The sequence below is a fragment of the Amphiprion ocellaris genome, chromosome 18 (assembly GCF_022539595.1).
Source record: "Amphiprion ocellaris isolate individual 3 ecotype Okinawa chromosome 18, ASM2253959v1, whole genome shotgun sequence".
NCBI classification, from domain to species: domain Eukaryota; kingdom Metazoa; phylum Chordata; class Actinopteri; family Pomacentridae; genus Amphiprion; species Amphiprion ocellaris.
This window is the reverse complement of record NC_072783.1, coordinates 11,938,982-11,955,893: the sequence shown is the minus strand read 5'-3', so window position 1 is coordinate 11,955,893 and position 16,912 is coordinate 11,938,982. Positions and strand designations below refer to the sequence as shown.

Below are 16,912 nucleotides of genomic sequence, written 5' to 3'. Positions count from 1 at the left end.
TCCTGGCATAAACAATGTGAGCATGTAGTTGCTGTGCAACAGCAGCACTGTTGAATGAAAGAAGTACTAACATGGTGAACAAATAGAGGTGAAAGCCTAGCTATCATGTCCAGGGATATTCCAAATGACAGCTTAAATGGTCTTATGACTAACAAAGTAAGTATATAAATTGAAAGCAGAAGTATTTAGAACATGGTCAGGACATGAAATGGATTTATAAAAACCTCAGTGTGTTGTTACCTCAGTTTACCCTTTTGTTGAAATCAGAATACAAGTCATGAGTTCTGTGGATATTTTTAGAATGTATATATAATGCACATGTTTGTCAAAAAATTACAGCTCATATAAAGCATTTCTAACTACAAAAATAATTAATGAAAGACTGATAATACAGTATGAAGTCATGTGATTAAATAGATTAGGAAATCCTTGCAATGTGTTATGAAAAAAAATATTCACAGGCCGGTTTTAAAAACTGTCTATAAAAATGTTCAAAAATCATGACAATTTATTTTTTTTACCTCTTGAAATAGCAGATTGACAAATGATTCTTAAATCAACGTCGACTTCCTAGTTTTCTGCTCACTTTCAGCCAAATTTTGTGGCCTTTTGCTGTTGATACAGATGGAGATTTAGAGTGACATATTCTTTTAAATGTCAAAATATAACTGTTAGATTACAATTGCATAATTGACAATTGCATTAACGTGCACTTTAAAATCTGTGTGTTAAAAACAAGATTTATGAATTGCTTATGAAAGCAAAATAAGGGTGTGTGTGTGTGTGTGTGTGTGTGTGTGTGTGTGTGTGTGTGTGTGTGTGTGTGTGTGTGTGTGTCTTTATGTGTGTGTATGTCTTTGAGGAAAGAGACGTTTCTTTCTTGACTTTGTGAGTCTGGTTCTACCTTGCAGAGGACAAGCACCTTAGGGGATGAAGGGAGGAGAATGCCTAATTTCGTCACTCTGTCAAGTCTTAGGCCGCTTATATTCCTCTCAACAATCCCTCTCTTCTAAACACCGCCTCACTTCGCCAGCAGGGACTGGCCATCGGCTTTCAAAGTCACTTTTCCTGCCGAGTCAACCTGCCCGTGTTTTGCATATGGGCTCCTGTGTGTCCTGCTACGAGTGGCGTGTCTCTCTTATTTTGTCTTAACTCATTTCATTATCGCTTAATATGGCAATTCTGCATATTCACGGTTTGTTTTTCCTCAGAGACAGTTTGTGTCACGTTTGTCTTTTTGAGGACCTTCATTGAGACCCGAAACTTAACCGTCACAACTGAGTGGCGTACCCAAAACTATCCCTAACCTAAATCCAGATCATAAACCTCAAAGAACCCAGTGGATCCAAAATGTCCTCGCTTCTGTGGGCCAAAACTCAAACTGGTCCTCATAGGGATACATACAAGTTTACACACACAGACACACACAGACACCTCATGCTTCCCATGGTATCAATGGCAAGCATATCCATCTGCCGTGAGAGTAAAAACAATAAATATTTCAATATGTTCAAACTGACTTTGATGCTGAAGTGTGGCTTTGAAGCCTCAATGTCACTGGCCTCTTAAGTTTTCATCAGCCCCGAGTAACACTTCAAGAAAGACTGAATAAATAAAGAAGAAATACCCCCAAAATATTTTAACTGCCTAACCTCTGTGAGAGACAGGACTGTGGTGAGAAAGATCAATAACAGATGATAAAAGACGGTCAGAGTAGGTGTCATTTGCATTACTGGCCATGAATTGTTGCAAGTTGTTGGTGACCATTTCCTATAAAAATGAGAAGACAGAAAGTAAAGATGGTATTGAAGCTGCAGTCGATACATAGAAATACACTGAAACCACTAAGTTAAGTTTAAGTTTCATGTTTGTAGTATGCACTAAAGTCAAATTTGGTTTGAGCAGATTTGGTGTGTTGAAAAAAAAATCCTGTGAAGTGTCTTGTTTCTGTAATGCAATATATTAGAAGTTTGCGTTTATACATCGCAGTCTGAAGCAGGATCGTCCACACATTCCATCTATCGGGATAATATTTCACTACACAGTTACTGCCAGTGAAGAGATTCAGTGTAAAGACAGGAAAGTAGTTTGATGAAAAATGTAGAATGTAGAAACAATTGCACAGTTAATTTGTTAATTTATACCCATGTGAACATATTTCCTATCTTTAACCAAGGATTTAAACTGTATTAAAGATACCTAAAGCATATTGTATTTGTGAGAATAGTAGTATTTTTAATTTCAACAATACTTCTTCTTTTTTTTTTTAAATAGTTGAGTCTGATGCCTTCATTGGTAGATATTGGGAATATTGGATTTTTTTGTGTGAAGTATTTGCCGTTAGGAAGACTTTTTTTGTCCAATTTCTCTTCCTCTCTTCTCTACTTGAAATATTTTGTGATTATTAAATTACTATTTGCTATTACTTACTTGTAACAATAAACATTCTTTTTTATTTTCATTTTTGAAATGTAATGTCAATGTTCTACTGTAATTTCAATATAAAACTGACATAGATGATATACACATGAGCACACACTCGGAAAATTCAAAACACTGGCCATTTTCATGTGTGGAGAAAGAGGAAGAATCACAGCTTATCCTTGGACAATGAAACATTACAGCTGGATTAGATTTCCATTCATCAAACCTACGTGCATTTCTGCAGCAACACTTCTGGATAAATGCAAGCGTTGCTTAAAGAATATGTACTATTGATGTTACACGATCTGTTCTACAACTTCTCACCCTTGTCAGTTTTATTTTGCATTCATCTGTAAAATCTTGCAATGAAAGCTGCTGTTTGAGCTTGATGAAATTCATTTTTAAAAACCAAAGCAGGATCATTTCTAAATTCCATGTGCAATCCTTTGACTTTCCAAAAATCTGAGGGATTTCCATGAGTTGAGTCAGTTGAAATCCAGTAAATATTTTGTAGTTGCAATAGTACATTCTGTGATTTAGAATCAAAATCTGTTGGTTTCTATGGTTTAGGGTTTTTTTGTTCACTGAACCTTTATACTACATCCAAAAATTCCGTTCCAAAAATGAGAAAATCCCTTTCATAATCTGACACAGTGTCAAAAAGAGTGAAAAGAGGCCAGGCATGATAGAGTTCTTGTTCCTCTGCAGCTAAACTGCATTCTAAATCATGTTTTAACATCACATTTGTCACACACCACAAACCGGTGTGTTTGTGTTTGTTTGCTTTATTTAAACTAAACTCTTTCCTGTGGGACCGGAGCCCTGTTTTCCTGTTCCTAGCTCCCGTCCAGCCTCCTTCTGTGGATGCTGCGGCTCTTTCAAACTGAAAGCGTTTCTGCTGTGCCATAGTCTATCAGGGAGAAAATGCATTCCTTTCAAACATTAATGCAAGTCCGTAGTATAGGAAGGTCATTTTCGTGGAACAGGCTTGGTTATAACATGATAAACTGGAGGTTATGAACCCAGTAACTACTGCTTTAAGAAGAATACAATATGAAATGAAAAACATTCGTAACATGTATTTTCAAACTTAAAATCTAACATGATTAAAACGTCTCATTACTGCAGATGACAAATGATTAAATAAAGCAGGTGTGTGTGTGTGTGTGTGTGTGTGTGTGTGTGTGTGTACGTGTGTGTGTGTGTGAGAGAGAGAGAGAGAGAGAGAGAGAGAGAGGAGTGAGGATAAAAAAAATAAAAGATGGCGTGGAGGACTGAACAAAGACTGTAATTCCACCACATATATTCCTCCTCTTTTTCTCTCCATCTCTGTTTCCTTCTCTCTGCCATCCTCTCAGCGGAGGAGGCATATAAAACCCACTTCCCCCCACCGGCTTCACATTAAACTCATTTAGTCAGTGTTGTTGCACATCAAACAACAAATATAGCGCCAAAATAGAAATAAACTGCTGCTTGCCTTCCTCCCCCCCTCCAAGCCCCCATAGAGGGAGAATATAAAGGGATGTGGGAGCAGGGGGTGAGGGATATATTTTACCGTATCTCATTATTCCACCATTAGCTCTGTTCTTTCCAGGGAAATGCGGCGCTTAAAGCAAATATCCTCCCCAAAGTTCAGCTATAAATGAAATTAAGCCGTTGAATCAGCTCTGTGATTCTAGCAAAGGTGTTAAACACAAGCTGTAATTGTTTAATTGTTTTCTAAATAAAATGCAGTTATTTTAGGTTTGTTCCACCTTGCAATTATGCTTTTTTTTAAAAACAAAAAAAATCCAAACCGCTAGAGTGTAACACATGTGTGGGACTAAAGCAAATAAGGATCTTTTTTTCTAATTGAATAAAGCTGGGGGGTGGGATAACAGCAAAATTGATTTACAGGAAGAGATTTTTTTTCCTTTCTTTGCTTTTTTTGGCATAAAAATCTGTGTGTGTGTGTGTGTGTGTGTGTGTGTGTGTGTGTGTGTGTGTGTGTGTGTGTGTGTGTGTGTGTGTGTGTGTGTGTGTGTGTGTGTGTGGTTTATTAGAGTTTTGTGCACAGCAAACAGCAGTGGTGCAGTGTGTGTTGGATGTGAGTTGGCTGTTAGTGTTTCCTGAACCTCTGGACAGCTAATGGCACGGATCAGCCTCCTCGCACCGGGATGCGTGTCACATGCACTCCTCGGTGTTTCTGTCTCTCTCATCCTTGCCGATTTGATGTTGGAATACTCCAGAGACTCCCCTCCGCCTCCTCCCTCCCAGCCACTCCTCCCTCATCCAATCCCTCCCCCCTCCGGGCCTCCTAGCCCTCTTTTCCCCCCTCCAATCCCTCCCTCTCATTCCTCCAAGCACCTCCCAGACTGCTCCCGTCCTGCCTACTCCTCCTCCTCCTCCTCCTCCTCCTCCTCCTCCTCCTCCTCCTCCTCCTCCTCCTCTTCTACACTCCATCTCCGGCATCCCTCGTCTCTCCCTCCCCTCCCTCCCTCCTCACCCATTCGCGTGCCTTGGCTTCTCCACCTCTTTTACAAAGTAAACAGAGGAGAGAAGAACAGAAGCAGAAGCATCACGTTGCCTGTCTACCCACATTAGATTCCTCCACACGCCCTCTTTCTCTCTCTCTCTCACACACACACACGATCCGTCTGATGCTTCAGCTGCTCAGTGCATTGGCAGCCGCAGCGGTGTGTGTAGCGCATGCATGAGTGCATGCATGTGCGTGTGTGGTTGTGTGCGTGTGTGTGGTGGGCATCCCTCGTCCGCATCTACTGAAGTAGTAACTGTCTGACTGCTCATCGCGGCCGCGCTGACAGAAGTAAGGGAGGGGACAGACAGACAGGCAGACAGGCAGACAGGCAGACAGGCAGGCAGAAGGTGAGAGGTGAGGAGAGTGAGAGCGGAGCGTCGCTACACACAGCTCCAGCTGAGCCTCTATGAATAAGGGGTCCCGTCTCCACATGCTGTGCTCTATGGCAAACTCCGGCTGTGTGCTGCTGTCCGGTTCCGGGATGTTACCCCACTCTCTGCAGTGCCCCCCTGCCTTCCTCTACCTGCCCCAGGTAAGACAGCACCCTCCACACTGGGACCAGCACCCTCCACACTGGGACCAGGACCCACACCCCCTTTGAGTTTACAGCTTTACAGATCATACACATTATTCTTCTTTTTCTCCTCTTCCATGTGTATCCGCTTCTTCTGATGTACTTTTACGTTGTTTCGTTACTTTTGTTCCCTTTTTTATCAGCTTTGTCTGGCTTTCACAACCCAGCTTCCTTCTCAAAGATATCCTCTTTTTCACTTAGTGGTGCTGATCTTTAATTTTTTTTAAAAAATGAAACTGTAAAAATATTAGTTTTTGAAATGTCTTGTGAGCGGCGACTACATCATTGTCACAACTCTCTGGTGAAGTTGCTGTGGGAACTTTGCTCCTCTTTGTGGCGCACACGCATGCTGTTAGTGTGTTGAGCTGATGAACGCATGGAAGTACGCGCAGTGTGTGTGTGTGTGTGTGTGTGTGTGTGTGTGTGTGTGTGTGTGTGTGTGTGTGTGTGTGTGTGTGTGTGTGTGTGTGGGGTGGGCAGCGGGACAGGGACAGATGTCGGCTCAGAACTGAATTAGACAATAGAACCAAATGAGTGCTCTCACTTCTTGGAGTGGCTGCATGCTGTCGTTTTCATTCTTCACTTATTATTACACTGTTTGTGTTGCATAAAAAAGACTCGATGGACACCACATCGGTCAGTTGGCATGTTACGCGCCAGCACAGTCCATGCCTCTGCGTGTGTGTGTGTGTGTGAGAGTGTGTGTGTTTGTGCCTGGTTTTACTACTGGCACCATGTGCAGTGGCAGGCGGTCCCTTTTCCTCTAGACAGTTTGTTATTGCAGCCGTATAAAATATGATAAGACTGGAGAGAGCTGCCGTATAAAATATGAGCAGGCTGCAGTGAGCTAACCTGCCATGTCCAGACTCCAAATAGCCGCCACACATCACCTTTACAGGGCGGCCCAGACCACCCGCCTGCTGCTGCCGCCGCCGCCTCACACACACACACACACACACACACACTCATACAGAGACTATGCACCAGCTGGGATTCACAAACACACACTCTGTTTCATGCAACGACACAAACACCACGGGTCCTCAGGGAAGCAGTCTGTTAGTAGCTACTTCTATGTGTGTGTGTGTGTGTTCATTTATTTGTTTTCATTGCTTATGACACACATGGGAAGACCCCCATCACATAAGGCAAACTTGTACAATTTTGCTTTTGTCTCCCATTTGGTTTAGATAGATTTTTTATCTATGGAATAAAAGATGCTCAGTCCAGCAGCACAGGGATGGACTCTCAGACTAACCTTTCTGTGCTGAAAGCTTCTCTTTTTCGCTGTGGATTTTCTTCTGAATCCCGGTAGTAACGCTGGACTTCTGCTGCACAAGCGGGATTTAGTTCACATGTTTCCGTCTTTTTATTCTGAAGATCTTAAAATTATTTTTCGGCGTGTTTCTCCATATCCTCGGGGCAATTCAGCGCTTTGTTTCATTGTCAGCCAGATTTACAGTAACAAGCTTAAAATCCTGAGAGAGTGTAGAAGAGAACACAGCTCCTGTTATGCAAAGCTTTTTTACTATCCAGAACCAAACACTTCCACGGCAAGAATCGTACCGTACATATTTTATATATGTGGTTTTTCCTGTTTTTGAAGACAGGGACAGGACTCAACATTTTCAAACAATCTTCTTGAACAATGTCACTGTTATACCGGTATTTACCAGCGCTTCAAACTAAGTGGTGTGTGTATTGTTTTTGACTCTGACTCTGTGTTTAAATCCTCAGTAGGATCTCACCATTCATCTCCCTCTCACCTCTTATCCATCCATTTGAACAGACGACATGGATCACAGCTAAGCATACCCCCAACCAATACATTCATCTTTTCCATCCCTGTGTATTGGATTTCCATTCTCTCTCTTCTTCCATCCTCCTGTTGTCGTTCTTTCTCTCTCTCCCTCTCCTTTTTTCAAAGCATCGCCGTGGAAAAAACAGTCCTCTTAAGTCAATACCATGTGCTAAATCTGCTTGTGCAAGCTCCTCTGTTCTCCCGGGGGAGGAAGGGGTTTGTAGGGAGGAGGGAGGAATCTTTACCAAGACTCACCTAATAGTTAAACACTTCCTGTATACTTGGTGGGAGACGCTGAGGAATGTGAAGACATAAAGCCCTCGTCTTTAGTCTGTGTTTTCTGATGTTTCTCTTTTGTAGATGTTGTTTTGTGTAGCAGCACGCTGTATTTCTCCGCCTCATGTGGATAGAATTTGTTTGATAGAATACAAGAGAAAATACTGTGCACGGTTTTTGGCATTGATTTGTTTCGACACACAAATGATACAACTGAATAATTTCCAGACATGCAATATTCTTTCAGTGCTGATATTGTTTTGTACATGTTTGTCTCTTAATTATTATGCAATTTCACATTATTGTTTCACAGCATCTTAGGAAAAGGCCTCAGTTGTCTTTTATGAAACCTAATAAAAACTCGCCAAACATTTTGAGCACCATGAACAACCACAGATTAAGAGGAAATAAAACAAGCACATAAGAGGGAGACGTGTGGAGAGAATGTTCTGAATGCTTAACGGCTCCCTCATAGCTACTGTAGATTCCAAGAACAGAAAAGAAGTGTAGCTGTGAGGAGCAAAATATTTTTTTTTAGTGATGAGAAAAGTGATTTATGCGCCTGTGGCATCATTATCTTAGATCACATCAGGAGTTGGATTTCTCTTCAGCTTGACATTATTAATAAACTGTGTGCATGGTGCACTGGCCATCGGGCGTACCCGGACAAATCCCAGTCGGTGGGTTGGTGGACCGTCAGAAAATCCATAAAGTTTTTACCGGTTCTGTCTCCCTCTTCACCGGCCCTCTCTGTGTGCCTCTGTGGCCATGAGATGAAATAAGCCTCATCCAACCCAGCCACCCGAGCAGCTCTACATACATATACCGTCTATCTAATGCCCATTTCTTTATTCAATCCAAGCACAGTTTAACATTCCATTTCACAACATGACATGATAAATTATATAGTATATATAATAAGAATTCATATAATTACATAGAACTGAGCCACAGGCAAAGTAGTCAAATGTAAAACTGGCAAAATTAAGAGCTAAATCAGAGGTAGTGTGATCAAAGTTTTCATCAAATGTATGAATCTGAGGAGGCAGTAAATGGCAATTGTGATTACTTGAACATGATTTTAAAAAAAGAAGTCTCAGATACATTAAGAAAAAGAAAAGAAAAAAGAAAAGAGGGGGGAAAAAGAGGAGAATAGAGCGATTGAAACAGAAGCATCAGTATCAGCAGCAACTTATTTCATCCCGGATGGTCACAAATCAGAATTTTGCAGTAAAATTGTTACCACTCTGTGGTTTTGTAAATGTGTGTGTGTGTGTGTGTGTGTGTGTGTGTGTGTGTGTGTGCGTGCGTGTGTGTATGTGTATTTTAGGATGTGTAGTCAAGAAATGCTGTTTTTTCTAAGTTATCTTCCAGTTATTAATTATCTTTGGGGTTCAGCATCACTGACCTCTTTAAAATGCATGTTGTATTTTAATAACCACCAAAATGACACCAATTTTGAGAGGCACAAACTGTAAAAACAGAATCATTAGCTACATGTCTTAAATTTGTCAAAAAAAAACAGTTTACTCAGATCAAATTCTGAAAAAAACTAAAACCCCGTTGCTCTTTGTTGCAACCGTGGAACCATTACTAACTTAGCAACGGCAAACAGTAAAGGGACAGAATTTCAGGGTCTTTTCAGCTGAACTGAGATGAATAGTTACACAGAGCAGAGAGGAGATGAGGATGGAAAGAAATTAGAAATGTAAATAGTACAATATCTATAGTATATAGAGTCACATTTATTTCCTAGTTTTGGTAACGCTTGTTACACACTTGTGTGTTGTGTTGTGTTGTGTTGTTGCGTATGTTCATTCCAGGTTTTTAAAGCTCTTGTGAAACAACTAACACAAAGAAATTCATCTTTTTTTTTCTAATTTAAGTGTGACAAACTGCATAGAAGACAAATTTGAGTTCTTTTTAATTCTGGCCATGTGTTGTGTTCTACGGAGCTGCAGGACTTCAAATTGCACTGAAAATTGAGCTCAGTGTAGAAAAATGTTGCAGGAGAGAGAAAAAAAACTGAAACTGCTTGGGGTTTAGAGGGTTAATTAATATTTATGTCTTTGTTTACATACTCAGTGTTTGATTTGTGCTCCTAACTGCTTCAGCATGAACAGCGCTTGGTTAAAAAAAAAAGAAAAAAGGAAGTCTTTAACCTCAACCGTTGCCAAAATGCTTTTGTGTCTAAATCACAAATGTGCAGAATGTGAATTGTACTCTCTAGTGTCATAATCTTCTGCTTTTTACATGAATATGGCACTTTATTCAGCTGGTAGAAATGCTGCCTGTGAACATAATCCAGGGAAAAGCAGAAAGGGTTGCTTTCAAGTAAGCGTTGACTTTCTTCGTATTTAAGAAAGTTAGCTTTTTAAAAAGCTATATCAATGTGAAACCTTGATCACACTCAGGAGATACTGTAGAAAATCCAGTCAGTTATGCTCAAGCAGTGAAAAGTTTACAACTATCTGCTCCGTATACACCCTCTGTGCTGACAGTGAATGCATGTGAAGATATATCATGCCGATAAAAAGAGATTTTTTTTTCTTTCTCTGGGTTTCGCCGTCTTTTGGTCTGTCTCTCCGTTTTCCATCCTCTCCCTCCCTCCAGTACATCTTTCCTAAGCCTTGGTAAGCCCATCTGCTCTGAGGCCAAGTTCATACCGAGCATGTTTTACATCTCTCAAAGTTAGAGCTGAATTGCTAATGTCATTCTTTCACCTGTTTTAAGCACACACTCGCATACACACACTCATCTCCATCAGACAGTGTGTTCTGCCTCTCATTAGCTTTTTTTCCACCCATGTACCAATTTATAAAACAAGAACAATGTAATTGGATGGAGCAGAGGCCTTAGTTTTTTTTCTTCATCCCTCCTTCTCTTCTGCTGTCTTTTCTGCTGCTGGCTTCATGTTCTTTATTTTCTTGTCTCTTTTGTCTTTTCCTCCCTTTTCCTTTTTCCTCTTCTGTCTTTATTCCCACACTGCTGGATAAGGTAATATACGTTTGACCTTGAAGTCGCTTCCTTACAAAACAGCAGACGACTAATGATATGGCGGTTAGGATTACAGGGCCAAGTCTGCAGTGAATTGTAACACACTGCAAGTCAGACGCTGCTGAAAGTTTCCTTGTGCTTCTTCTTACCTTGTATTCACTTTGATTTATTTGTCTTACAGTTATTAAAACACACAACCACAGCTCACAGGTACCAGTAATCAACAATAAAACCAAAGAAAAGGTCACTCATTGAGATAATTAAATGAAAAAAAATCAAATGTTTCTCTTTCTTTCGCTCTCTGTCTGTTTGCTGAGAGTTACAGTGACAGTCTCAGTGAAATTATAGGCCACTGCTGAAATATTTACGTCTCATAAATCCTCCGTCATTCAGTTGTTATTTATGATGCTCGAGTCTGATGAGGACGTCAACAGGAGATAAAAACAGCGCCATGACAACGCCCAGCCTCAGACCTCCATGTCCACCACGCTCTCCATATCTGACTCCATCTGCTGCGACTGGTCCTCCCACCCTGTTCCCCCACATGGTACCCACATAAAAACTGCGCACTCTGCAGATATTCACACTAATTAAGCAGTAACACACAGATACTACTCCCACAAGCATCCTCCACTCCTCCAGACTAGGGATATTAATGACAACTCATTAATCGATGAATTGACTTTAATCATTTTACAGATTAAAAATATATTAACCAATAAAGCAGAAGACAAAGGACATGCATGCCAGAAAATATTGTAGTTTAGCTGTAGTACCTGGTTGTTCCACCAGGTGGATCCTCTTACTGATTAGCATGATGACAAACTGCAGCTCGTTAGTGTTTAATAGTTTACTGTCGCTACTGATGTGTGAATCCAAGTGGTTACAAGAGTAGTTTTGTGATTGTTTTTTTTTTTTTTTCTGTTGTGTTGCATTTGAATTTTGATTGTTGTGAATAGTTGAGGTAGTTTTTGGTGCGTCTGTGAGGGAGAACATTATGGGAGGTTTAATGTGCCACAGGCCACCATGACAGAGGACTTCTGTAGCCTTTAATGGCTTTCAGCTTTCAGCCAGTGCAGTGAGTTTATGCTGAGCTGGGCAGCATCTCTGCAGCAGCGTAATATACTGGGCCCAGAAAATGCTTGTCAAATTAAAAATGTCTTACTCAGGTTTTATTGTGCGAATCATTGAATAAAGATAAAATTAAAATAAAAAGCGATTGATATACAATTTGTAGTTCTAAGTACCTGGTGATCCCTTTATCTCTTCCTGGGATGTGTGGTTGAAAGGAGCATATAGGGAAAGACACATTCATCCTACATGAAACCCAACTGACCAGTTCCCCTCTACTCCTCTAGGCCCTCTTTTTTTTTAATTCTTTGCCTTGTGTACAAGTAAGTTCAACACCAAAAATTTAATTTCGGAGGACTTTAAGAAAATGTGTGGTGTTATTCCATATTTTACCATTATTGGACTCACTGCGTCAGTCAGCTTTTTGCTCCAGCTTTAAGTGTGGCTGTAAATGTTTTTGCTTTCCAACATGATCAGACACCATATATAACAGAAACTAGTTTGCTTCCGTGGGCTGCACAGTGGCTCCATGGTTAGCACTTTCACTTCGCAGCTAGAAGATCCCCGGTTCACCTCCTGGCCTTCCTTGTGATCTTTCTGCATGGAGTTTGCATGTTCTCCCTGTGAATGCATGGCTTTTCTCCAGCTTCTCTGTCTTCCTCCAACAGTCCAAAAGCATGCTGAGGTTAATTAATAACTCTAAATTGTCTATAGTCAGCTGCGACTCCAATGATGATTAATAATAATAAATTTATTCATAAAGCGCTTTCAGTCAAAGTGCTGTATATAGAGATAAAAACAATAAATACAGATAAAAACAATGAAAACAAAACAATTAAAAAGACATCAGTAAAACAAACAATTTAAGATTCATACGTAACAGTAGACCAGTGAGTCTTCAGCTTTGTTTTAAATACATCAATGGAAGATGCCTGCCTGATTTCAGCAGGTAGACTGTTCCAGTGTTGGTGCACGGAAATAAAAAGCCTGTTCCTCAACCGTCTTTCTACGGACATTTGGGACACTCAGAGCCCAGTCCTCTGGAAACGCAAAACATTCACTAAATTTAACAGGTATGATGGGACAATTCCATTTACAATTTTGTATGTTAGCAGCAGCACCTCAACATCTGCTCTAACCTGAACAGGTAGCCAGTGCAGAGAGGCCAGCACTGGAGTGATATGCTCATATCTGCTCGCTCTGGTCAGAACATGAGCTGCTGCGTTCTGGACCATCTGCACACCATGAAGGCTCTTCTTCGGCAAACCTGATAAAAGGACATTACAGTTTTCAAACCGTGACGAAACAAAAGCATGAATTAGGACCTCAGCATCCTGACACAACAGAATTCTCGTATCTTTCCAATGTTTCTGAGCTGAAAACAGGCCACTCTGGTCACCTCTTTAATACGGAACTCGAATGAAAGAGTTTTACCAAAGACTAAGTGGTGTATAGATAATAGATGGATAATTTGCTTCCAATTTTTTGATATTACATGTTGAACACTCTTTTTGTGGAAATTTGTGTTCAGTTGTAATCTTTAGTTTTCTTTATGTGGCTATTTGAAATATTTAACATACCATTTAAATGAAACCTTGCATTGTGATTGCTGACGTTTTATTTCTGTTGATGAGTTACTGGAATCTATATGTTGGCTTAAACAAACGTTAGAAAAATTGTCTGTGAACAATAAGAAGAGAATGAGGAGGAGAAAATGCAGTGGGAACATTGAGAAACAAAGGAGAGGGGTGAGGTGTGGTTCAGAGAGGGAGATGAAGGAGGGGGTCACAGTTAAACACACCCAAGGTTTCAGATATTGTGTTAGCTAAAGGTCTCTAAGCAGCCGGATGGCTGTACAGTTAAAGGTTATCCAGACAAGCCAGCTTGTTAGTGCAGCAGCGATATGACAGCGTATGTAGAGACCAGGGTCACAGGGTCAGAGGTCACACACTTGATGTGTCTGAGGAGATTCCTGCTGTCATTTGTTTAAGGTTACACACTTCTGTTGCAGTCCTGAGAGTTTTTTAAGTGCAAGATGTGAAATAGTGGGTAATTGCCCCAGTGTTCACCCCCAGACCCAGACAGCTGACAGGATGGACTAGGGGATGTCTGACTGCATGTGTGTGTTTGTTTGCACTCGTGTCCATGTGTGTGTGTGTGCGTGTGTGTGTGTGTGTGTCTATGTGAGAAACCAGAAGCTACATGCGAGTACATCTCCGCATACAACCTTCTTACCTTTTAGTTTACCATTGTGATTAAAATGTTAATTAATTTTGGTCACATATTAATCATGTGTTTGTTTCAGTCACAGTTTGTGATTAGAGTGTCAGAGACCTCACTCTGCTCCCACACACTTACATGCATGATAGATATTTACACACATGCACCGGCCTAATCAAGCATGTGTCTGTTCTTTCTCCTCCTCTCCTCTTAATTAGCGTTAATTACAGCCATTAACATGGGAACAAGGTGTAAATTGAATCATGAGAGGAAGACAAATATTGACGTTAATTGACGGAGCTGTTTTTAGGATACATAGCGCCCCCAAATGCCTCCAATAGGTTCTCATTAACCCTCATTTGCATAGATTATTCAGTGACAATTAGGAATGAAGATGATTGCTAACCACACCTCATCACTAGCTGCTGCTGCAGTGTGTGTGTGTGTGATGAAGCAGGAATGTGTGTCTCTGTGTGATCATGTGTGTGACATCTGATAAGCCCACTGGTCGTTGCCAGGCAGGTTTTGGGGAAGCAAATGTACAACTCAGCACTTTAGCCTCATGAAAAGGACATCGAATCCCTGACTCTGGAAACCTGCACAGACCTCCTCTTTGCAAGCCCATGAAGCTCGCCTATTGATTTGAGTGCTCAAGCAAATTTAAAAGACCACCCACTGGAGTTACTGTTTACTTGTTCTCGCTTTTTGTGCTTTTAAAAAACAGATATGTTAAGTCATGTTAAGTATTTGATTATTGTAAATTAAATTATCAACAAATATTGGAAAGAATTTATCAAAGTAAATTTGAAGTTATTTCATTAAATATGTGTAAGATATTGACATGGAAGTTAGTGGATGCCACAAACAACAAATTAATTGTTTCATAAAAACTACGCTCAATGTTGTATAAGGCAGCACAGCAGAAGTTGGAAACAATGATAGGCCTATAAAAATGCAAAACTGTAGTGTGAAACTGAGGTATAAATGATAAAAGTAAATAAAGAAGAAGGATTTTTATTTGTTATTGTAACTTCAAAAGAAATCCAATTTTATATTAAAACCCGTAAAGTGAAGAAGTTCAGTCTGGATAGTAAACAAAGAGCACCATGGTTACACTGGATATTTTATAGCACAGAGCAGCTAAAGCAACTGCTTTTCTCCTTAATGGTTAATTGTTGTCGCACTTTGGCAGTAGGTTAGAATTTTATGAAATGACAGCAGAATTCACAGCACAGCTGTTGTCTTTAACTTCTGTGTACAGAGAATTTATCAGACGACTTTGAGGTCATACGATCAGGACATTATCAGTGCAGTGCAGCAGGTTTGTTAAGATGCAGTCTTAAAAAGCTGAGTTTCCATCTCTATTTCATATATCTGTGATCTTACAACAGACACAGAAAAATATATAAATGAGAACATTTTTGGGGGATTTAACTGTGTTGAAATACCGTATATGTGAGCAGAGAGAGAACCAAAGGGCCTTCACTCCCAATAGTCTTTCTCTTCACATGTACATACGTTGTGCTGGGCTGCTATGGTCTGCCATTGAAGCTCTCCTCAGAGTACAAACCACCTCTTGTTCTGTGACAAAATATTATTGATAATGAACTGAAGTCAACGAAACGTGCGTTAATTAAATATATTGAAGTATATTCAGCGTCATTGTCATCAATTATGCCAAATAATCATTGCAGCCCTATGGGGGACATCGAATATCAGTGCCAAATGCAATATCAATCCATTCAGTAGTTGCCAAGATTTTTCACTCACACCACAGATATCACTCTCATGGTGGTGCTAAAGGAAAAGACTGAGGACCACAAAAGTCAACATGATGCATCCTCTTGTGACCGTGAGTGTCTGTATAAAATGCCGTGGCCTCCATCCAGTGGTTGTTGAGATATTTCAATCTAGCTCAAAGTGGTGGACTGACCTGCTGATTCAGTCATCCTTGTGGGCATGCCACTGGCATGGATTAAAATGAATACGTTCTGGAGAAAAAACTATGAGAATTGAGAGAGAGTTGCAAGCATGCTAACAGCACTAAGTGCAGCAGATAGCACAGATATTCCAGAAATTCTCTGTGTGGCAGAGGGCCGAATAGTGATTGTGAAGCTGGCTGAATTCCAAAAGCACAGAGCGAATATTCCCTGGTGAGGGTCTGAGAAGCTGTGAGATCGAAGGGAATGCTTCCCCAAAAGACCGTGTGCTGTGCTACAGGAGTATAATATACACACATGCTGTACATATAGCATTCACAACACTGAGTTACATCAACAATGAAACTCCAACTTGTTCAAATGTGTGTCACAAACTTTTATGTTCCTCACTCACAATGACAAGTTCTGTGTCCATATAAGTTTGGGTGGATATCAAAATTTTGACCAAGGAAAACCTGCTTTTACCATACAGTGATGTAAGGTGTCCCATAAGGAAGAGAACTGTGATGTACTTACATTGAAATACTAGTTTGACCTACTCCAGAGGAGGTGTTAAAGAATAATCTAGCAAATGTGACCTCACCTGCAGAAAGCCACCAACCTGATTGGCATAAGCTGCATCAGCACATCAACTGTGATCATCCTCACAGGCTTTGTTTACAGTAGACCTCATACAATCTCTGTTTTAGGTACATCTTGTGATTTGAACATAATAACCAGCAGAATGTTTCCTGATGAACACAACGATGCACAAATGGCTCAGAAATTTACATACAATTATACTCAAGGAAGGCTTGAGTTTTCAGTGACTTGTTGGCATTTTGGCAAAATAATTACCAGCTTTGGTGATGCAGAAAGCTCTGTCAATCAAATTTTCATAGTGGCATGGACTTCTAGAGAGTGATTACAATTGACTACAGCTGCTGACTCCTCTGAGCCAATTTAAATAGGGCCCATTTGATACAGACAGATTGATACAGACTAAAATGAGAAAGTCTGTGGAGATCAGAAAAAATAAATCGTTGACTTGAACAGATCAGAAAAGTAACTTGGAACCATTTCAAAGCAGCTACAGATCCCCAAATCCTTTG

The 16,912-nt window shown here is 40.4% G+C and overlaps 1 protein-coding gene across 9 annotated transcripts in view; it reads left to right on the top strand.

Moving 5' to 3' along the window:
• Positions 1-16,912, top strand: part of rbfox3a (RNA binding fox-1 homolog 3a) — a 611,714-nt gene that overhangs the window by 444,922 nt on the left and 149,880 nt on the right. Inside the window, exon 1 of one of the 9 annotated variants that reach the window (XM_035945889.2) lies at positions 4,968-5,474. The exons of the other annotated variants lie outside the window; for them this stretch is intronic. Coding sequence (XP_035801782.1) covers positions 5,349-5,474 — 126 coding nt within the window. The 5' untranslated portion in view covers positions 4,968-5,348. Of the gene's footprint in view, positions 1-4,967; positions 5,475-16,912 lie in introns of those variants that run through there. 9 annotated transcript variants of the gene reach the window in all.